At 36.2% G+C, this 24,130-nt stretch overlaps 1 protein-coding gene across 2 annotated transcripts in view; it reads right to left on the reverse strand.

The window, feature by feature from the left end:
* DCLK1 (doublecortin like kinase 1) overlaps nucleotides 1–24,130 on the reverse strand; it is a 187,690-nt gene that overhangs the window by 15,688 nt on the left and 147,872 nt on the right. For both annotated transcript variants that reach the window (XM_058184772.1, XM_058184773.1), the window contains exons 10-16: nucleotides 23,410–23,529; nucleotides 18,422–18,568; nucleotides 12,124–12,257; nucleotides 11,764–11,841; nucleotides 11,120–11,216; nucleotides 9,966–10,046; nucleotides 5,881–5,994 (exon numbers count right to left, since the gene is read on the reverse strand). In XM_058184772.1, coding sequence (XP_058040755.1) covers nucleotides 5,881–5,994; nucleotides 9,966–10,046; nucleotides 11,120–11,216; nucleotides 11,764–11,841; nucleotides 12,124–12,257; nucleotides 18,422–18,568; nucleotides 23,410–23,529 — 771 coding nt within the window. The remainder of the gene's footprint in view (nucleotides 1–5,880; nucleotides 5,995–9,965; nucleotides 10,047–11,119; nucleotides 11,217–11,763; nucleotides 11,842–12,123; nucleotides 12,258–18,421; nucleotides 18,569–23,409; nucleotides 23,530–24,130) is intronic.

Here is a 24,130-nt window from a genome sequence, read left to right on the forward strand (position 1 = left end):
CTAGAGGGGACTTGGGAACAGATGGTCTCTAAGATCCTCCCACTTGCATTCTATAATACGACGACTATGGTTAGACTTATGTCCGTGTACCCCTTGCCTTTTAGTTCTAGGAAGATTCTATCCATCCAGTTAGTCCAAAGGCTTTTTAAAATTATTGTACTTGGGTTTAATTGTAGTTGAATTTAAAGCATAAATGCAAATTTTCAACTTTTACATATATGAACCATTAGGAGGCAAGCACTAGATGACTAGTTTCATTGTCTTTGGAATTTTTGTGATGCGGGAGCCAGATGTTATTCTATGGCATTCAAATCTTCTACTGGGAATTGAACTCATGGATCTTGGCACTTTAAATGACTACATACAGTGCAGTAGCTTTAGCAGCAGTCTAGGTCCTGGTATTAGGTGCCTGCAGAAAGGGATATAGAGAGACTCTGAGAATGGTATATGCAACCCAGCTGGCCTTAAGCTCTGTGAGTTGAAAGACATCAGGGTTACATGCCTCCATCAGTCTACCCATGTCTGAGGAACCCTAGTCAAATCATATTTATCTCTTGGTAATCAATGTAACTAAAAAATGCCACAGGATATACATGGTATAAAAATAGAAGGAAATGGAAGTCATGTAAAATCCCATAAACTGGATTGTATTTACTATTCTAATAATTGCAGGTCATATATTTTCATTATATTTGTTTTTTCTTCTTCTCATTAATACATGGTACTTACATGCCCCAAACAATAATTTACTTTCATAGATTAAAAAAGGAAACTCAAAAACTCAAAGCAAACTTAGATTTTGTTGTGTCTCCTTGAAAGCAACATATATAATTGGATCTTAGGTCACCCATTATAATGCTGCAACCAATCACTATAAGGAAAATAAATTGGACTGCAACTCACGAATATACAATACTACATCCCTGTTAATTTTTTAAAAAAAGAAAGGCTCATTTGTTTTCATTAATTTCAAAACAGGAAAATGTTATTAATCAACTCTGCAGGGCAATACCACTTCACTATGAGTCTTTCAAGGCATCTGTTAAACCCTAATTACCAGTTCTCCTCTTTAGTAACTACAGACACCACAAGGCAGCAGTTAAGTCACTAGTTTGAAAGTCAGAGAAACCAGTGACAAATTGCTAGAAAGTCCTGGCAGTATTGAAGCAATTACTTCTTATTTTAAAGCATTTTTTCAGTCTAATCAAAGAGTGTAAAGAAAATAGTTTACTGATGCTGCTGTCTCTATCTATTTATTGAAAATATAACCTCAGAGAAAAGATTATATTAGCTTTGGTTACACGGCATGGCACAGAGAAAAATTTCATTTAAGAATCTGAAACCTGGAAGTTCAGAAACACATTTGTTCAAGAAAATTTGAAAAAAAAACTATTAATATTTAATATGCATTTGCATAAATGGCAGCTGAAGTGTTAAGTGCCTAAATATCAACATCAACAGTACTTAACAAAGTCTGTCATTGTATTTTCCCTTTAAATGTCTACAACTGACAGAGGGAATGGAAGAGAGATGTGAATATGCCACCAAACTCATGAAAATATCAACTGCCTTTAATTTTTAAAGACAATTTTCTTTGAAAATCTTTCATTCTTCCAGTATCAAGAGGAATTGGGTAAAATGAACTTCTACAAAATCTGTAAAAGAAAAGCGATTCTAAACAGCTACTATACAATTTCATAGCCGATGTTAAAAATGTCAGAAGTATGCTCACTTTTATTTTGGGGTTTCAGGAAGGGGAGCCGATTTTAAAAATGCCACATTTAAAGGCTGGGTTGATTGAAAAAAGTGGGCAGTTTGTTATGAGACTAAGGATGGGAATGGTGCTGCATACTAATATGTAGTGTATGTCAGTGGTGAGTTTCAATATTTTTTACTACTGGTTCTGTAGGCGTGGCTTGGTGGGTATGGCATGGCTTGATGGGCGTGGCATGCGAAGATTACTGCAAATTCCCCATTTCCTCCTAGTCAGCTGGGACTCGGGAAGCAGAGAATAGATGGGAGCGGAGCCTGTCAAAATTTCTGCTACCGGTTCTCCAGAACTGGTCAGAACCTGCTGAAACCCACCTCTGGTGTATGTGTTTTGGGACTCCATAAGCAGCTTTGGCTTCTTAATGTGTAGACATGTAGTAATGTAGATACAGGCAATCTTTAAATATAAGAATCTAAGTATAAGGCTACCTATATTTCTGTCTAAGACATTTCAATGAAAGAGCCAATATGAAGAAGATGGAAGCTTTGCAGTAGGAATTGACCTTCCCACCCACTCCAGTTCACTTTCAGTGAACTTCAGGAGAAGAGAAAGCTTTTGATCAGTAAATAAAATTAAATGATTGTAGTGTAAACTTTTGAACTGCTTTAATAATGTTTATATAATATCCTTGTAGTGTTCCAGATCTCATATTATAATGAATAATGTTACAGGTCCTTGGCACTCTCTGAACTTGGTGGTTTTCTTGTAGATGTTTGATGATCAAACTAGAATAACATCATCTGTTTGGTAATGAAACTTCTACAGGCTAGAAAGTACCAAGGATGCCACAATTCACCTCTGAGCTACAAATATCCTCTTATATTGGTTGATGTTACGTTGTATGCTAAATAATTTATCCTTTATTTTTGTATTATTTTTTGAGTGACAAATAGAATGGCAAACCTTATATTTGTAAGAACAACACTTCATCACATTTAAAGCAAATGGGGAAGCCTTGTGGATACAGAAGACAGTATTTAGATTTCATATATTTAGCATGCCCTTTCTAAGCCTATATTCAGGCTTCAATCCTACATTTAATTTCCTTCCTGCATTAAGTTGTTCTTAATTATAAGTAGTCCTCGGGCAGAGTTAGCCTGCAATACTGATTTCTAACCGTTATGCCACCACAGCACCACAGTAGTCATTTCCCTGGTTCTGAAGTTCCATCAGTCATCCCCCTGTGGTCACATGATCTCATGTCAATTGTTTGGCAACTGGCCTACATTTACAGTCTTTTAAAGTGTCCCAAAATCATATGACCACATTTTTGCCAAAATCTGGTAATTATTTTTGAGTTTTGGTAAGACTGGCCCATAGAAAACCATTAGTTTGCTCAATGACTGTGGCGTTCACTTAACGCCCATCCCCAAAAGGTTGTACATTGGGTTGGTCATGTAGCTGAACTGCTTTAAGGTCATCTGCTTATAATCATAATAGTTCCATTAATGTCCGAATTGAAGGACTACTTGTACTGCATTTATACCCATTTTAAGAGCTATGGTGGCATAGTGGTTAGAATTCAGTATTGCAGGCTAACTCTGCCCATAGCCTGACCAGCTCAAGTTGACTCAGCTGTCCATTTTTTCGAGATTTGTAAAATGAGGACCTAATGTAGATTGTTGGGGCAATATGCTGACATTGTAAACCAAGCAGTGAGTGCTCTAAAGCACTATAGAGGGGTATATAGCTATTGCTATTGCTATCTGACATTTTTGTTGAGGTACAAGGTAGCATACATAATAGACTCCATTCCACATAGAAACATTTTAAACATTACAAAATATGGGTACATACAGAACAGTACATTTGAACTGGATTAGAAACACTAATAAATATTATTTTTTTTATTAATGTTGTGTTGTAAAGTTGATGAAAATTAGTAGTAAGAAAGAAAGTAGTTTGTGAGTGTTATCTAGCAAAAATATATCAGCAACATTTAAAAATAGTTAAATGGAACTGCAGGGTTTTTGTTCAAATTTATAATGAACCAAAGCGATGGGGAACTATAGAATAATTTAAGTCCAATAGCAAATTAACAAGGTGCCAAAATAACACAATGCTAAACACAATGCAAAGATCTGTGTATTTCTTTATTCTCATAGCATTTTTTATTCTCAGATTGAAGCTGCAATGGAATACCTTTTCTTATTTATAATATTTGAGCTATAGAAAACAATAAATTTTACTGCAAATCTTGCAAATTAAATTTAAAAAAGAAAAGTCAACACAATAAAGAAGGCAAAAATGGGTGCAAAAGGGACTAGCAAAGCATTCTGAAGAGTTGTAAGAACTATGAAAAAACAGTGCAGAATAGAAGAACTGAGCGGTACATCTCAAGGGCAAGCGTGCTGGCAGTCCAATTGAAAAGAGTTTCAGCTGGACAGTTAAGCATATACCTGGCAATTCATATGAAGTATGCATACAATGGGATGTTTTAGTTGTGGGAAAGCTATGGTGGTTTCCCTATTAAAAAAAAAATATTGACGGTATGTTAGATGATGCCATTAACATAATAGGAACAATAAAGTCCAAATCTAAGAAAAAGATGACAAATTATCTTCCATGGTAAGGAGAATTTGCCAATTCTGCCAACTGAGTTGTGGGTTTTGTTTTGTTTTTGTTTTACTTCTGCTGACTTGAGTAATACAACAGCTACCCAAAGTGTACCACCTACAATTGCTGGTTGTACCATCTACAATTTAGTGAAGCTAGGGAAGAAACTCTGATCAGTCTAATGCGGTAAATGAGCGTGTTCAATGAATCATTATGATGTTTCAGTCTGGAGCATGGTTCAGGGAGGCATAATTATGGAAGGAAGCTTAAAATGTAGGCAGACTTAAAGAAAAAAAGATGGGAACATTAAAAAAATTGACTACACCATTATATTTATTAGTAGAATCATATATCCTGCATACGTCTGAGTGATCAACAAATACTAATCATTTCACTGCTATTAAATGTATGTTTTAAATATATATTCTTGGCAAAGGGTCAAAGTGAACCTGGTTCATTTCCATTTGCACTATGATATACAGATGATATGTTAAACAGGTCTCATAATCTCCCATACTATGTCCTGTTATACAACTGCAGCATGTTGAAAGAATTACATTTGACACTATTTAAATTTCAAGCCACTTTAACTTCTGCCTGGAAGGAAGCACTTAGTCAAATTGTGTGCAAAATAAAACTATTTAAAATGGAATAAAATTCATGAGCATATATCTAAATGCATTCCAGAATATAAAAGACAATACACCAATAGATTGATTTCTATCCATTTCCACTCTAGGATATGTTTATGATTATTCTGTCTGTCTGTCTGTCTGTCTGTCTCCACGGGCCAGATGCGTCACGCACTGGCCATGCCCACCCTGTTTTAGCAAGGGGAAAAAAAGTTGTGATATATCATGTGACAACAACGTGACAACGCAAGTTTGACACCCCTGATCTATATCATACCATGATGATTTGGTGTCCTTAAAAATGGAATTCATTATGGCTATTACAGTTTCACTACAGTTAGAGAAAATCCTACAATAGCTCAGGCAAAGAAATTTTAGGCAAATTAATACCTTAATCTTCAGCTGGGCTGACAGTGCAGGTACCAACCTCTCAAACACAGAACACTGCATGGATTAGCCTTGTGTGGCATAGCAAAACTGGGAGCACTTGTAGTGACCTGCATTGAGCCAATTCAGATAATATGGCCAAACCAAATTAAGTAGGCAGCCATACCTATATCCAAAATGGCTGCATTTCTGCATTTATATGCTTATTTTGTTCATTACAAAGTGTTTATTGCTTATAATTGGGATGTGATTTTTTTCTTCCCATGAAATGTTCTTTAAAAATGTTCATCTCAGTGAATGTGTGTTGAATTTTTCTCCTCATAAGGACTGATTTTCTGTAAGAAATATGTATGCGGCCTAGCAGTTTAGGATGAAGCAATTAAAAAGTGTGATTTCCCAGTGATGGGATAATGGAATATCTGTTTTTCACTACAATTAAAACTAAATACATTAATTGAACATGGGGGAGGGGTCCTCAAAAAATAATAATCATTTTCTAAATACGGAGAAAAAAAATGCATTGTAGATACTTACTGCTATAACGGAAACTCCAGCAGCTGTGCTGTTGGGCTTAGGGCCTGTGTTGAAATGTTTTTTTATCTTCCCTGCTACTGACAACTGATGCTCATTTTCTGGAAGGCCATCATCCTACAAAACAAAAACAAGCAATTCATTTCTGGACTTTAACAATTTTGTGGTTATTTGTCCAAAATTATTGTGTCCCAAGGATTTTTAATTTGCAGAAATAGAATTAATTTAGTGCATCTAAACTTTACAGTTTGCTAATCTTTTATCAGCAACTAAGAACTCCTGAATAAAATCCTATCTGAAGATACCAAAGTATTATAACTCCTAGCTATAATCATGTTTTATAATCTGTTTATGATATACTCCTTAACTTTAGTAATATGCCTGAAGGAAACCAAAAAACAAGGCATACTAATTTCAATTGTTTGAGACACTTTCATACACCAAAAAATAACCTGTGGAATCAGATTAACATTATTATTTCATGAACCATATAGATATTTTAGAATGACTCCACATTTTCTGTGAGATCCTGTGAGATTTTTAAAACCTTTTTAAAAATGCATTTTGAAGACCAGGCATTATAATTTCATTTATTTACACAACTTTTAATCAACACAGCAATTGTAAATAAAAATTAAACAATCTTGATTAGGAACTTCCAGATTCTTGTACTTACAGCTGAAGTTCTTTTAAAAGCAATATTTTCTGAGCAGTTTTAGAGATAATGTGTTTTATTCCTTTCAGCAGTTTAAAGACCTTTGAAATGCTTAATTCAGAATTAAAATAATTATTATATTTCACAAAAAGATACTGTGCTGTACCTAAAAGTTTAGGTATATCCTTGATTGCAACATAAGCAGTAAATTATATTGAAATGATTAAGAGAAACCTAAGGTTTGTTTACATCCCTTTATCCAAAACCAGAGGTGTTTCAGTCAGAAACTGATTCAGAAGTGTCAGAAGCAAATGGATAGTTTTTGAGTAAAGTAGAATTGAACATGTCTGTTTTCCAATAACTAGCAGCACAATCATGCTTCTCTTACTGAAACTAAAATGGAACCATTTGGTCCCAAAACTGCCTTATGCAGTTGCCTTATGCATCAATATAGCACCACAGTAATTTTGACAAATCTTAGTTGATCTTCTGCAGTATACACAAGCTGTGCATACAAAGTCCAGCCACAATATATTGTGTTATCATTTTTGCATGATAATATTAATGACTTGTATTTGTAATAACACTAGGAATTCAATATAGTGATTTTAAGATTTATTTATTTATTTGTCGAGTACTTATTAGATAATATATATAAGCATGAATTGAATATATAAAATGAATACAGTTAAAGGAAACATTAGGACAGGGACGGTAGGCATGCTGGTGCTCTTATGCACACCCTTTACAGACCTCTTAAGAATAGGGTGAGGTTGACAGTAGCCAGTGTAAGGTTAAAATTTTGGGGATTTTGGGATGAAACCACAGAGACAGGTAGTGCATTCCAGGCATTGACCACTCTGTTGCTGAAGTCATATTTTCTGCAATCGAGTTTGGTGCGGTTTACCTTAATTTTGTATCTATTGTATGCTTGTGTATTATTGTGGTTGAAGCTGAAGTAGTCACTGACAGGTAGGACATTGTAGCAGATGATTTTATGAGCTATGCTTAGGTCATACTGAAGGCAGCATAATTCTAAATCTTTTAAGCCCAAAATTTCATGTCTGGTGGATTAAATAAGGTATTTTGTTGTGAACAGAGGAGTGGAGGACTCTTCTTGTGAAATATTTCTGGACACGTTCAATTGTATTAATGTCTGATATGCAGTGTGGGTTCCAGACAGATGAGCTGTATTCAAGAATTGGTCTAGCAAATGTTTTGCATGCTCTGGTTAGTAGTGTAATATTACTGGAGAAGAAGCTATGCAAGATTAGGTTTACAACCCTTAATGCCTTTTTGGCGATGTTGTTACAGTGGGCTTTGGCTCTTAGATCATTTGATATGAGTACTCCAAGGTCCTTGACAGAGTGAGGGTCATCTACAAGGTCATGTCTACTCAGTTTGTATTTTGTGTTCTGATTCCTTTTGCCAATGTGTAAGACAGAGCATTTGTTGGTTGAGATTTGGAGTTGCCAAATTTTTGACCATTCCGACACAAAGTCAAGGTCTTTTTGAACAGTAGCAGCATTGTTGGTGGTGTTAAATAGTATTGGCGAAGAGAATGCAGTTAATTATAATATGGGCACAAAGGTCATTTATGTCTTGATCTTGAATCACACTAAAATTTGAAAATATTAAAGGTATCATAAATAAAATGTGCATAATGTTCCTTCCTAGTTACTGAATAAATTGAGGAGAAAAATCAGACTTGTATCACTGAGTCCTAGAGGAGATCAACCCTGACTGCTCTTTAGAAGGCCAAATCTTGAAGATGAAACTGGAATACTTTGGCCACCTAATGAGAAGGAAGGACTCACTGGAGAAGAGCCTAATGCTGGGAAAGATTGAGGACAAAAGAAGAACGGGATGACAGAGAATGAGGTGGCTGGATGGAGTCACTGAAGCAGTAGGCGTCACCTTAAATGGTCTCCGGAGGATGGTAGAAGATAGGAAGGCCTGGAGGAATGTTGTCTATGGGGTCGCGATGGGTCTAACATGACTTCGTAACTAACAACAACAATCACTGATCTCACTAACAATTTCGACACTGGAATCTAGGCTGTACTTTGTTTCTTTTGGTTATCTCACAGAATGGAACTCTATTAAGTTTTTTCAAATTAAACATTGGCAAAGATGGATCTAATTTTTCTACATTTTCAAGTTTATTTAAGTTTTACTTTTTAGTTAGAATAAAGTCGTTCAGAATCATTTCATCTCTGACTCAACTTGAAAATAATTATGTGATTTTCTGAAATCTGGGAGGTATTGAATTCCTTTTCGATCAGTTGGAATACTTGCATGTAATGCTGCAAACTTTATAATAAATATTCTGACATAGACCTAATTTTCAGGCTGCTAAATCAATATTCGAGATAGTGAGATGGCCAGTATATAAATTTAATAAATTAATTTAATAAATAAATATTCTGAGAAATTGGAACAAATTTATAAAATGTACATTCATGTGAATTTTGGAATAATAAATAAGTGCCAGTATTCTGATTTAGTGAAAGAGTAGAAGCTCAGTTTAACATATACAAATTTACTTTCATAAAAATGAGGCTAGTAGAACAGGAAGTTGTATTTTGTAGATACTGCTAAAAATCATTCAATATAATCACCTTTCTATTTAGAAATGGGAACTTATATAATGTAGATTGTAGGCTGAAATAAATTTAGGCTGAATGTAGGCTGAAATAAATTTAGATTGATCACTGCTGAGTAAAGATGTGTATATTCTAAAGTTTGTATTTTTTTAAAAAAAAATAGTGCATCAAACTAACCAGTATATAAATTCTGATTAGAATATAATAAAAACCCTTCATGTTAAATCTTTCATGTTAGGGGGACAGGTAAAAGAATTATTATATTACATTACCCTTATAAGGGCAAATTTGTGCCTGAATTGTAGCAATGAATAAGTTTGATCTATCACAATCTGAATTAGTCTTTCTTTTTTGTATAGGCAAGGAAAATAATTTCTGAGCAATTTAATCAAATTATCTGGAGTGCCATTGGATATTCCTCCCTCCACCTTTTTTTAATGCAGAGTTCTCTCTCCTCTTCTGGTTAGTTCGATGCATTATTTTTTTATATATAAAAAAGACAAATTTTAGAGCCCTATTCAGTTTTAAATTTAATGAAAAAATGTATCCTGATATGGCAGGTCCTTTATAACAAGTTTGTGAACTGGAATTGGCAAAACTTCAGAAAGTTAGTTACACTTTCTGAAGACACAACACCATCCTGGGTTTGGCATATTCTTAAACTCATTTTCAGAATATATGCAGAGAAAGTTATTATTGGAAATAAGCCTAACTTGCTATAATGTTTAAAAATTTCGTATTTCCAAAACAGCATTCCAGCTGATTTGACAAATAATGCAATAAAACACAGTGTGGCTAAAATAAAACCAGTAGCAACCTTTACTTACATTAACCCATGGATGCTCAAGCACTTGCAAAGCTGAAAATCGCTGTTCTATATCTACCTGAAGCATCATAGTAATTAGTTCCTGTAAAACGAAGATATTATACCCAGTAAGTTCATTCTAATAGGATACATTTGATAAAGAATTTTGCAAAGATGATAATAGCAAATACAATACTGAATACGTTGAAAAAGGTAAGTTACAAGGATGAAATACATTTCAACCTTGCATTTTAATGTAAAAGCTGATAACTGAAAAGTTTATGAAAACCTAAAAGTTGGGAAATCATTTGAAAAATTTAAAATAATATTGGATCTAAGCATGGTCAAATATACATGCAACAATATTTTATGATTAATATCTACTAAATAATTTTGGAAATATTTTCCTACATATCCAGAAAATATGCTCATTAATTTCTCAAGTCCTTATATTCAGTTCCAGAAAGCCTCCTGTAGCAAAGTATAACACTACGTTTTTTATTTTTTCATCTAATTTAAACAATTTTTCTAAAATCCAGGTTCTATTCCTGGGCACAGGACTTGGATAGACTTGGACAGAATCTTTGTTACCTGCCCTTGATATGAGTCCTTCAAAGCTAAAATGTTTTCCTTCCAGGTACTGTAATATTCATAATTTAATTTGGCTTTAAGGAATTATTCTTTTCTGCATGCACTGAGGAACTGTAAATTGTCTACAGCTTTCCAGAAAACTAAAGCAAACAATTATAGTAGAACTATTGTCCCAAATTATAATAAATTAGAATGCTATTTAAAGCATTGTTTATATCAATCACATATATAATAGAATCATGCTTCATATCACAAACATAGCATTAATTGGAGTATTACTTTAGTAATTCTGGAGAGGTATAATCTAGTAAAATGAACAATGCAGATTATTTGTGATTAAGAAGTATCAGATGTAGATTTAGTAAACTATCAAAAGCATAGGAGTGTTATTGATTTAGAACATGTCTAGTACAGAGATATAAAGAAATGCTATAATTGAAGCTATGTTTGTGATATGAAGCATGATAATATATTATATATATAGTGTGTTTGCGTGAGTGTGAAAACTTTACAGTATGTTGCAATAGAACAACACAGATATGGGTGCACAAAGAAATGTTTTAAAGGAAAGAAAAATGAATATACCTTTGCAGAGTCAGATACATTATCCCAATATGGAGACGGAAACTCTACTTGTCCCATCAAAATCTGATCAAAAAGAACTTCCTGGTCTTCTCCACTTCTGCATAACAAAGAAATAAAACTGTCATTCTCTCACTGCTCCTAATAAACTAAAGACAAAAAGCTTTTTAAAATGCTGCAAAACTATTTTTGTTATGCACTGCCATAAGTGGGGTTACTTGAGCAATCCGAATACCAAATCAAATATTTATTAGAGTCATAGACCAGCATAAACATGAATACCAAATTTGAAATTTAAGGAAAAGACAAAGAAAAGAAGACAAGAATAAGAAAAGCCTCATAAAGCAGTCAGTTTTATATTGGAATGGTTCTGACATTTATAAGCCTTGCATATTTCTTGTTTCCATTAAATACAGTTTACACTATAGACAATTCTATTAACATAGTACTCAAGTTTCTGTGAAAAAAGATATTTTCCCCTAGTATTTAAGTCTTAGTTACAATATGTTCTTCTACTGCTATTTTGTTTTACAAATGGGAGGAGGCTAGCCGCCAATATTACACCCAGGCAGGAGAAAAAAACCATATGGGATAGAATAGTTAAGACATGCATTGTTAAGAGATGAATAGAAAATCATAGCCCATACCCACGGAATGGAGGAAAACCACATAGCAGGATGTAAGTAATCACACCAGCTGCCCAGATGTCCACCTTCAGGCCATATCTAAAATTGATAAGGGATTATGGTTAGGAAACCAAGAATGTATGATCTAAGGAAAATAAAGGCAACAGAAAAACGATACGTTGGCAAGGATCTTCATTAAATTAAATGATCTCATCTGAATAAAAGCTGTAGTTTATATCACAGTTGTACGATATAAGGACAAACTTATAAGATATCAAAATTCAAATTCAGTACGGTTTCTATTTAAAAGGACATTGCTTAATCATATGGGGAAAAAACAGCTATCCATTGAATCTCTTCTACCAGGTGAAGTTAGTTTACCCAGTTTCTGCAATGATTTCTGGAGCCACGTAGGTAGGGGTTCCACAAACTGTGTAAAGAGGTCCATCTACTATAGTGGCCAGACCAAAATCTCCCAGTTTCAGCGACTTGCTTCCATCTTGGTGCTCATAGACCTGAAAACAAAAATGCAATTAAATTATGATCTTCTCTTAATAGCCAAGCTTATATACTTTCTGGAAGCAGACCCTGCCATTCCCCAGTGTATTCATGGGTGAATCTGGAGTGAGGAAGAAAGACAAAGACAAAGTAGTGTGGAGACAGTGGAAAAGGTTTAGAAACTAACCAGTATTCAGTTTAATGAATGTCAACCATGTGACAAAATATTATAACTAAAATATAGGAGTCGAAGGCAATACAACTTTTATGTACATAGCTCCATCTATATATGATCACAATTTTGGCATAGTGTCCAGTCCTTTAGAGCAGGGGTCACCAACCTTTCGGACCTCAGGGACCACTAAATAGAATAGAATTTTATTGGCCAAGTGTGATTGGACACACAAGGAATTTGTCTTGGTGCATATGCTCTCAGTGTACATAAAAGAAAAGATACGTTCATCAAGGTACAACATTTACAACACAATTGATGATCAATATATCAATATAAATCATAAGGATTGCCAGCAACAAGTTATAGTCATACAGTCATAAGTGGAAAGAGATTGGTGATGGGAACTATGAAATGATTAATAGTAGTGCAGATTCAGTAAATAGTCTGACAGTGTTGAGGGAATTATTTGTTTAGCAGAGTGATGGCCTTCGGGAAAAAACTGTTCTTGTGTCTAGTTGTTCTGGTGTGCAGTGCTCTATAGCGTCGTTTTGAGGGTAGGAGTTGAAACAGTTTATGTCCAGGATGCGAGGGATCTGCAAATATTTTCATGGCCCTCTTCTTGATTCGTGCAGTATACAGGTCCTCAATGGAAGGCAAGTTGGTAGCAATTATTTTTTCTGCAGTTCTAATTATCCTCTGAAGTCTGTGTTTTTCTTGTTGGGTTGCAGAACCGAACCAGACAGTTATAGAGGTGCAAATGACAGACTCAATAATTCCTCTGTAGAATTGGATCAGCAGCTCCTTGGGCAGTTTGAGCTTACTGAGTTGGCGCAGAAAGAACATTCTTTGTTGTCCTTTTTAAATGATGTTTTGATGTTAGCTGTCCATTTGAGATCTTGCGATATGATAGAACCCAGAAATTTGAAGGTTTCTACTGTTGATACTGTGTTGTCAAGTATTGTGAGAGGTGGAAGTATGGAAGGGTTTTTCCTAAAGTCTACCACCATTTCTACGGTTTTGAGTGTGTTCAGTTCCAGATTGTTTTGGTTGCACCACAAGGCTAGTCGTTCGACCTCTCGTCTATATGCAGATTCGTCATTGTCTCGAATGAGACCAATCACTGTTGTGTCATCTCCGAACTTCAGTAGCTTAACAAATGGATCATTGGAGATGCAGTCATTGGTATACAGAGAGAAGAGAAGTGGGGAGAGCACACAGCCTTGGGGGCCCCCTGTGCTAATTGTACAGGTATTTGATGTGATCTTGCTTAGCTTCACCTGCTGCTTCCTGTTTGTTAGGAAGCTTGTGATCCACTTACAAGTCTGTTCCGGTACCTGTAGCTGGTTTAGCTTAGTTAGAAGAATGTCTGGAATGATGGTATTGAATGCATAAATTCATAAATTCATAATTTAAAATCTCACGGACCACTAATATGATCTGCCTAATGACCGGCTGGGTGGGCGTGGCTAGGTGGTCATGTGCTGGGTGGATGTGGCCAACTTGATGTCACATGTTGAGGGGTGCCTTGCCGGCCTCTACTCGTCCCTCCCCTCCCAGCCACTGCTCACCAGCCCAACGGGCTCCTTAGGGCCCCAACAGAAAGCAGTTGTTGGAGCTAAGCAGCCACCATGAGAAACAGTTGGCAAAACAGCTGGCTCAGTTCAAATTGGATCTGGCCGAGGAGGCTCAGCAGAAGCACCTCACTGAGGACTAGGAGCATAGGCTTTCCAAGCGGAGGGAAGACCTGCAGGAGTGCAAGGCCAGATACAGGCACCTCGAGGCTCAGCAGGCTGAGATGTCAGCCAGTTCCAGGCCATGAGACAGTCCCACTGGAACAAGGCCCTCCAGCTCTTTGCCACCAGCAGCACTTCCTTTCAGCCTTCGCTCAAAGCCCCACACTAGGAGGCCAAAGCAGACCCCATCGGAATTTCTGCCCCCCTCCAACCCACACAAAAAGACCCCAAAGGGGGAGACTCTCTGCAGCAACACAAACGTTCATTGCATGTATCCGTAGTTTGAGGACCCCTGATTTAGTGGAATATAAAAAAATGCAAATAATTTTTCTGTGGACCACCAAAATTTTCTCACGGACCACCAGTGGTCCATAGAACACCATAGAACACTATCTGCCCTGTCAAGATCAAAGAATGTAAATGATCATTTAAAGTTCATCTTAGTCAGAAAGTAAGGTCTTTACAAATTCTATTTTCCTTTGAGCCCTGAAGGCCAATTAAAAAGATGTGGATTAGTGTAAATTACTCACTATGTAGTGCTTTCACTGTTTTAGCTAAGCAATAAAACAGTGTAATTGCACAACATTAATTGAATCCAGCTACATATAATTGTGTGCTGCCATATGCATCCTATTATTCTAAAGGCTATCCATATTTTCTAAGCTGCTCTGTGATCACTGCAGATGGCAACAGTCAGAGAAGTTGTTCTCCTGGGCTTATTATATGGCTATAAAGCTATCCCATGATTTGACAAAATAATCACACTAAATAGTAGCAATTATGGGAAAATGTTCCAATTAAAATGGGAAAACTGAGCTTTCCAAATGAAGTGAACATAGACTATTAGTCTTCCATAAACAATAGACATTCCAATTTTTTGCAGCAACTAAAAGCTTATACTAAATGCGTATTTTGAAATATAATTTAGTGATCTCTTTATAGTGTGATGGTTCTTTGTTTTTTAAGAACTGGACACACCACAGCACAGACTTTAACTGTAGTTGCACAAAATGTGCAACTACAGCATAGACCTATTGTTAAGGTGACCAATCGTCCTTCTTTAGGGAGGACAGTCCTCCTTTTGTAAGTTCTGTCCTCTCTCAAAAAGTGTCCTCCTACATGTTCTCCTTTTCGATATTTGAAGACTAATCTGTAAATCTCTGTATTCGATCGATGCTGATCCGATCCGTTGCGTGTGATGTGACGTATTTGTATTTGACATGACGATTCATCAAGTGTGGCGAGACATGATTATGAGATGCATGCACTCCTCCCAGGAGAATTGTTTTGCGAGAGTGTGCCACGTGCAAAAGTGCGCCGCGCAAGAGTGCACCATGCACAAGTGGCTTTGTTTATTTCTTACTGAAACATGACATGGCACACATGCATGCATTACACTCACTTCTTTCTCAGTGAATATTCAATCATACACAGGTGAGCACAATAATTCACATTTTATTAATTCATTATCTATTTAATAATTTCCAAATATGTATAATTTTATTTACAAGTTTATTTGCTTATGTTATTGTTTCAGTTTTGATAATTAATTTTATTTATTCAATTGCGAATGATTTTTGGAAAAGGAGAAATCGAGATTGAATGTTGATACTCTAGCTGCAGCACTTGCCGTAAAATTCAATATGAAGGATATTTCTTGTTCAGATATTTCTAATATATTGTTTGAAGATGATACATTGACAAAAATTTTCATTCAATGGAAAAGTACTCATTTAAATAATAATTAATAGGCATGCAAGTATAATTACAATATAAAATGTTATTTTTACAAATGTTTTTATTATGCATTTATCATATTATAGTGTATTCAATATTATTGTTGCAATGAATAAAATGTTTTTTATTTACAATATTTTTTTCTTCAATTTATTTGTGTCCTCTTTCTCATTGTAAAAAAATTGGTCACCTTACTATTGTAACACACACACCTTTCCTATGCCCTGGGTTAAGTTAATCTTCCTAGCCTTTGAAAGTTAATGTAGCCATGTAAATAAGAGTTTATTATTTCATAATAAATAAAAGTCTTAATGTTCATAAAGAGGTATGCAAACATTGCCTCCTTCCTAATTCTTGTTGGAATTAGGTACTGTTTCAGTCTGATCACTCCTCTTCTAGTTACTACTGAGTTTCAGGCCAAGCTCTAAGTCTAAGCCAAGCTCTAGGCAGGAATCAGACTACAATGGGCTGTTTACCATAGCTTGTGGACAACTGACTGATAGTTCACTTGTTTGATTGTAATAGTTCTCAGACTACTTTCTTAGAGGCTGCTTCCTATTTCCTCAGCTTCCTGTTATCTTCTGCTCCTTCTCTCCTATGCCACACTTTTGTAGGTTAAGGGCCTGGATGGGGGAATGACCTATGGATCTCATGAAGTTTCTAAAAAACATCAGGGTGTGTTTCAGTGGTGGGATTCAGCCGGTTTGGCCAGATTCAGGCAAACCGGTTGTTAAATTTCTGGCTGGCCCCACCCCGCCCCACCCTGCCCCTTCCAGAAGTTCTCACGCACCCCGTTTTGGCTCCCAGGTAAGTGCAGGGAGGCCTACTAGATCCAAAATGGGGTGCAAGATGGTGGTGCGGCGTGGTCCCCCCGTGGCCCATATTTGCTCCCAGGAGGTTGCAGGGAGGCCTACTAGGCCCAAAACGGAGTGCAGGGGGGAGGTGCCCCCTCATGGCCCATTTTTGCTCCTAGGAGGCTGCATGGAGGCCTGCTAGGCCCAAAACAGGATGCAGGGGGAGGCACACCCCCTGCGGCCCATTTTTGCTCCCAGGGGGATGCAGGAGGCGTGTCACACCCACTGGCCATGCCCAACATGGCCACGCCCATCCAGCCAGTCATTAGGGCAGAGAACCAGTTGTTAAATTATTTGAAACCCACCACTGGTATGGTTCGTCAGTCAGACACTGAGAATGCCCAGGTGAATGTTTCTAAGTAAATTGTGAGTGGGAGATTGAATTAATGAATCCATCTCCATACAAGTTTCTCAGACTATAAACTTTTATTACTCTTTGGGAGAAAGGATAAGCTGAACCTATCCTTGGGGAAGCGGGGGTGGGAAGCATTTCTGCCTGGTTGCAGCTGCTTTTCCCAAATGCAGATAGTAATTTATTTTCATTCCTTCACATATACCAAAATGGATTAAACGCTGTCTATTCAGATCAAAAATTTTCAGAGTTTAAGAGAGATAACTGGAGATATTTTAGGATATCAGTCAGAGGCACACCAAGCCACTCCAACCTGACTTTCTACAAAAAGGATACTGTCTTGTGTACTAACTAACCATCATAGTTTCTCTTGGTTCTGAAGAACTGAAATTAAAGGCATTCATTTTACATTTTACTTACATTTTAACTGTTTTTTACACAGCATTTAAAATCAACATTCGAAGCAGACTTGAAAATGATTTCAAAGTTACACGATCATTAAAATATGTAACTGCCAACAGTCCAGTTGCTTCACTTTTCACTATTTCTAATTTCTAAACCCTTTCCAAAGAAAGGCTCATTGAAATACATTGCAATATCATATTTACAAAAGGTAGCAACTCCCTCCACAGAAATAATAAAGAGGAAACAGAACAGGTATTATTTTCTTTTTTTTCTTAAAGTCTGGATTCCATTGTGGACAGTTGTTTGGTAGCCATCAAACACCCAACTCTACAATTAATAGTTCTAAACCAACAAAAGTCATTTGTGTTGGGGCATATAAAATAGTATTGATAAGTACTATTTTAATTTTAATCAATAGGCTGATATTGAGTGTGAGAATGATTTGGGAAACAGAAGAGCCTGCAGAGTGGGCAATGGTTAGACATGAAACAACTGAGACCACAGAAGGAATGGGAACTCAACAAACATCTTGGAAGGGGCCTTCTCTAGTTGTAAAGGCAATGGGGGAGAGATGTAGTGTCATAGTTCGAAAATTCTTACACAATAATGGTAGAACTAGTACTTCTGGGTATGTTTCTTGTCTGAATTACCTCACAAGGCTGGCATTAATCTTGCAAGTCCTGTCTCCATCTTTTACTTGTAGGTGTACCAAAAGCACCTGGGATTTTTTATGTGAAATGTGTGAAATAAAATTATGGACTAAGATGGGCTGAATCCAGTAAGGCCATTTTTTGTTCTAATTCTGAAAACTATTTTAAGCTGAAAGTGCCCCTAAATTGACTGAAATTTGAGATAGGTGATTGATAGGTGATTGCTGTGAATTATATGTATCAAAATCTCTATTGCCACTTAATGTTTTACTTACCAGCAGATTTTCAGGTTTGATATCCCTATGAACAATGTTCAAGGTGTGCAGGTATTTGATGGCACTGGCCAGATTGTACAGCATCCCACTGGCATCCCTCTCTGTATATTTATTTGTGGAGGTAATAGCATCAAAAAGATCTCCTCCCTGAAGTAAAATGAATGTAACATATTAGTATATTCCACTATGATTCAGGAGAAGGTTCATAATGATGGATAGCATTTTCTTTCAGGACATCTTAAAATTCCCATTCTTAAAGAAAAGAATGAAATCTGCAGTGGACATTCTATATACCTATAAATGACAAGATTAACTCAAAGAATTCATAGTTTATCCAAGAAAAAAATGCACTTCAACTCTTCATGGATTCTGTCATTTCAGTTTGCCATTGATGGTAGCTGTTCAGTAAAATTCTTATACTACAAGCTCACATTTCTTTAAACCATCTTCCAATAAACTACATATTGTAAAACTTTTGCCGACAGTTAGAAAGAAGAAAGGAAATTGGGATGTAAGAAGAAAAAAGTGAAATATTTAAACAGGAAAAGGTTAATGTTCTGTTAAGACCCTAATGTAGGACTCCCCAACTATTCAACTTATTGAGTCCTCATGAAGGTTCAGATTGTTTTATTTTTATTTATTAAATTTGTTTGCCGCCAATCTTATCACAAGGCAACTCATATTGTTTGCTGACCCCCAAATAATAATGAAAATAATTTAATAAATACCTCTTAATAGTACAACTACTACTAATTGTACCAATAATTAGAGGTGTCAATTACAAAATACTAATTAGGTGATTTACAACTCCAAAACAACTGGAGCACCATTTGAACACCCAATGGTATTGACAAAATCACTGTCAGTCAACTGCAAAAGGCAGCTTTACTTGGAACAACTTAGTTCCTCTGACAATGCCTTTAATACCATCAAACAGCATCTATCTATCCCAGTTCCTTCAGAAGGACTCAATAGGTGGATAAAAAAAAGCCAAATTCAATCTAAAATATGACAAACCATAATGATAATATGAACCCCTTAAATAGTCCCATAAAGCTTAGAGCAAGGGTGTCAAACTCAATTTCACTGAGGGCCACATCAGAGTTGTGTTTGACCTTGGGTGCCAGGATGGGCGTGGCCAGGGTGGGCATGGCCAGCTCAGCATCTTTCATCAAGGCTCCATTTTTAGCCTCCTGCAGCCCTCTCCTGCAGCCGGTATGACCTCATGCAGTCCTCTGCCAGTGAAAACGAGGCTCAGGATGGCCACGTGGCCCGTCCAAGCTCCATTTTTGCTGGCAGAGGCACCATGGACCGATCCTTTGTTGTTTCCAGGGTGGCCCCACGGGCCAGATCTAAGCACTCCGTGGGCCGGATTTGGCCCGCAGGCCTTGAGTTTGACACCCCTGGCCTAGAGGGTCAATATTGATCACTTTGGAGAACCCTGCCCCAATGTGCTAATTTTGCTAGTAATCTAATTGGTTGTAATTCAACATTTTACTTTAATTGAGCAACTTCAACTTCCAAATTTCAATCATATTCAGTAATAATCTTTTAATAGATTACTCACTATTTGCTAGTCAATGATACTGTTTGATTTCTTCACTAACATTGCACTTTTCTGGAAGCACAACAAACTGGAAACAGCTTTAAAAATGTTTTTTTTTTAAATTAAAAAGGGATGGGATAAGATGGAAGAACAAACCTTATCACCTTTCACCATAAGGCACTGACATCCAGAAGAACAATAACCAATTACTTATTTACTACCTTCCAAAAGAAATGCTATAATATTTCCTTTCTCATGGGAAATTGAAGTTAGATGCTTTGAACAGCAGGAAGAAACCCTATCATAAATCAAGCTTGTTAAAATAACTAGGGCAACTCAAGGCTTGCATAATAATCTAGTCCCAGTACATACAATGGCAGCTTGCCAGCAACCACATCCTCTCTCACCTTTCATAATTCCTACTTGAAATTTGTTTTTATTTATATTTATGAAATGCATTTTTTACATTTAAGGACAGAAAGATATGCCTGGGATGAAAACAGAATGTATGTGCAGCAATAAGACCCACTTATATTAAGTTTGTTGTGACCAATGAAAGCATAATGTTATTAACTAAAGTTTGACATGCCAGAAGTCTTCTTTGCCATTAGAGAATTTAATTTACATGTTAAGCCTTCAAAAAGCAGCCCTTAACAGATGGTTACTCAGCTGTAAATGGGAATAGTGAATGGATTATTCAGCAAGCTTCCAAGAATACTTGCTTTTCTATTTGAAAAAGAAACATATAACAAGATTTATTCAATTTTAAACAGACAGCCCCATCGTGGCATTCCCTTTTGAGGCAGGCAGCACAGGTAAGCAAAGCACAGAAAGGGAATGCAAAATAGAAGTTAAATGCATAAGAAAATAAAATAAAGCTAAATTTAGTTTACACCAATGGCATTCACTATACCTCTCCGTATTTTTTCATTTCTGCGAAGAGGAAAACCAGGAACTTATTCATTAGGAAAGGACAGGAAAATCTTAATTCCAATAAAGCATACCAAACATGCACATCTTTTTTTTAAGAATCCAATTTGTTCTGGGAAATATTACAGGGAAATGTATATGCTTTAGATCACATAGCAGCCTTCACTTCATAGGCTTTAGAGTTGAAAAGGACCACAAGAATGATCTAATCCAGTTTCAAGCAGACAGATCTTTTTTGTCTCCTAGCTATTTCTCTCCATTTCTAACCTTTTCTTATTACTGAGTGCACAAAACAATCCCATCCAATGAAAAGGCTCCAATCACCTGCCGCCTTTCCAACAGCTCTGCCATCTGAAGCCTTCCCTGCAGAACTACCCACCAAATGATTAAAGGAAACTGCTTTGAATACCTATCAAAACTTTTACTAGCACATAACACTAAATCCTTTTCAGCTCTACAAATTTCCTCCTGATTTTGTTTGGTTTTTCTTTTGCCACTTATCAATCTAGATCAGGGGTCTCCAACCTTGGCAGCTTTGCTGGCTGAGAAATTCTGGGAGTTGAAGTCCACAAGTCTGAAAGTTGCCAAGGTTGGAGACCCCTGATCTAGATGACATCATAATCAGTGGTGGAACTTCCCAAATATTCCTTGGGGGCTTTGAAAAAAAGGGGATCTACATTCCTAACTGATAGTAATTGAGTCATTAGCTACCTACATAACATGAGACTACTGCAAAGGTTCGGCAGGAATATAGATTAGAAAGTCAACTTGGTTACTAGTGCTGGGTAGATCAATTCTTACTCTCTGTGCTAGGGAATACTCTCAGGTTTAATGAAACATGTGACGATCAAGAAGAAGACTAACTCCATTTCCACAGGACATTTATATTACTAGCAAATTTGCCACCACAACTGGAGAGTGACTCTTCTCATCAGGATCTGGATGAGAGAGTGAGTTTAAAGCAGGCCAAGTAGAATTCCATTCCTTCTTTGGAAGTTCACATCTGTACAATCGTAAGGAACATAATTTTCCTGGTTAATTTTCTAGTATACATGGCAATCTTTTCACAAGCAGAGTCTGTTTTCAAACCTGTATTGGTGTCCTCAAAACTGGTTTACTTATTTATTTTATTTCTACAGCCATTTCAACAAGTGATTCTGGATCATAAGACATTAAAACAATTAAAACAGTGCAAAATATATGGCACCAAATAAAGCTGTTACTACAGATATTAATGTAATCGGGAAACAGGGTCTTTAACACACTTGGAGCTCCAGGTCCATGCACATAACCAAGTATTTGTGTTTTTATGAAAAACCAACAGAGTTGGGGTCATCCTGATATCTGAAGGGAGAAAATTCCAGAGGCCAGGGGCTATGGCAGAGAAGACATATTTCCTGGTTCCTACCAACATTCCTTGGCTGATGGAACCTGCAGCATGCCCAACTTGCCTGACCAAATTGTACAGGTAGACAACTAGATGAGGATAATCCATTGGCTAACCTGGCCCCAAGTCATGAAGAGCTTTTTTAAAAAAAATTTTTTTATTTTTTAATACAAACAAACATAAAAACATCTCCAATCCAATACAGTGTGTCGATAGGTTGATTACAAATCTTTTGTGCAACTTCAACATGTACATATCATTAATTTATCTATTCTTACATTTTGTCAATCTAGTATATATCCAAATATTTTAATCAATTCATCTTTTAATTGACTATAGTAGTTTATTTTCTCCTTTCTAAATTAATATTTTATCTTACATAGTGTAAGCCGCCCTGAGTCTTCGGAGAAGGGCAGGATATAAATGCAAATAAAAAAAAAATCTTGTTACGTCATTTATTCCATCATCTTAAATCTGTTGTATCATTCAAAAATCCATTCCTTATAAAACCTCTCTCAAATCTTTTTTACCATATTTTCCCCATGAAGGGCTTTAAAGATGACAATCAAGACATTGAATTGTACCTAGCCAATGGATTATCCTCATCTAGTTATCCTCATCTTTGTAAGCACAGCCAATGTGCTTACAAAGCAGTGATGTTACTGCTGTTCACTCATTTTGAAATCAATACAATTTACCACCCATTCACTCTTGGTCATATCTATTCTTATTTTACCACATACATTTTTTAAAAATCCCCTTTCCCATTCAAGTATGTTTGTACTTCTTCCTATTACACCCAGCTTTCATTTTCATAAAACAAGATGAGCAGAAAATGCTCTTACACATAAAGTATACATTTTAGCTTCTTTCAACAAACACTCATACCTTACAATAATCTACAAAGGACCCCTACATTTAGATAAAAGTTTACAAGTTATTTGTAATGGATGAAGTTACTTCATCCATTTCCCCATCTTTAATAAACTTTCTATTGAGGAATAATAGATCTTCTTTGCTCCATATTCATACACATACTATTTCTCTATACTGAAGCTAAGATTAGAATTCTGGTAAAAGGCTAACAAACTGAGCAGCAGCAGATAAATGTTCACCTGTACTTACTTTTACAAGCTCCATGACAAGATACAACTCAGTTGGCATATCCATTTCCTCAATCAGGAGAACAATGTTGGGATGTTTGACCCGTCTTAAAATAGAAACTTCATTCTGAATCATGTGTTCCTGCATAAAAGGACAGAAAAAATATATGAAAAGAGAATGGAACAAAACCATATAGTTTCTCCAGGACCTTTGCCTTATTTAATGGGGTAAGTTGTTATAATTTATCAAGTGAAATACAGAGGCCATGACTGTAGCTGCCATATGCTAAATAAAATCAATATATTCAACTTCTGATTTTCTTGGCAGTGGTGGCTTGCCAAGACTTTGTTTCTAAGTCTGAAAGAGATACTGATTGACCCCAAATCCCCTCACTAGCTTTTTGGCCTAGGGCAGGACTAGAACCCAGGACTAGAACTAGGGCGGGACTAGTAGAACTGCTACTTTCTAATCCATTGCCTTAATCACTACACTAAACTGATCTCCTTTAATGGGGCATCCAGACACATAATGGATAGATGAAACTCAGTATTCATTAAGAAGTTTTAAAACTCTTATAAATTAATGCATAAGTCAATGACTATGCTGAGGCTGAGAAAATGAATATCAAAAGTAAAGCAGAGGTGGAAGATGTAACTTGCAAGTATTTTATTTATATTTAAGCTTGCCTATATTTAACATATTCTGAATATTTGTCTTTTAGTATGCCTGTAAAGAGTTACAC

The sequence above is a fragment of the Ahaetulla prasina genome, chromosome 5 (genome assembly GCF_028640845.1).
Source record: "Ahaetulla prasina isolate Xishuangbanna chromosome 5, ASM2864084v1, whole genome shotgun sequence".
NCBI lineage: Eukaryota > Metazoa > Chordata > Lepidosauria > Squamata > Colubridae > Ahaetulla > Ahaetulla prasina.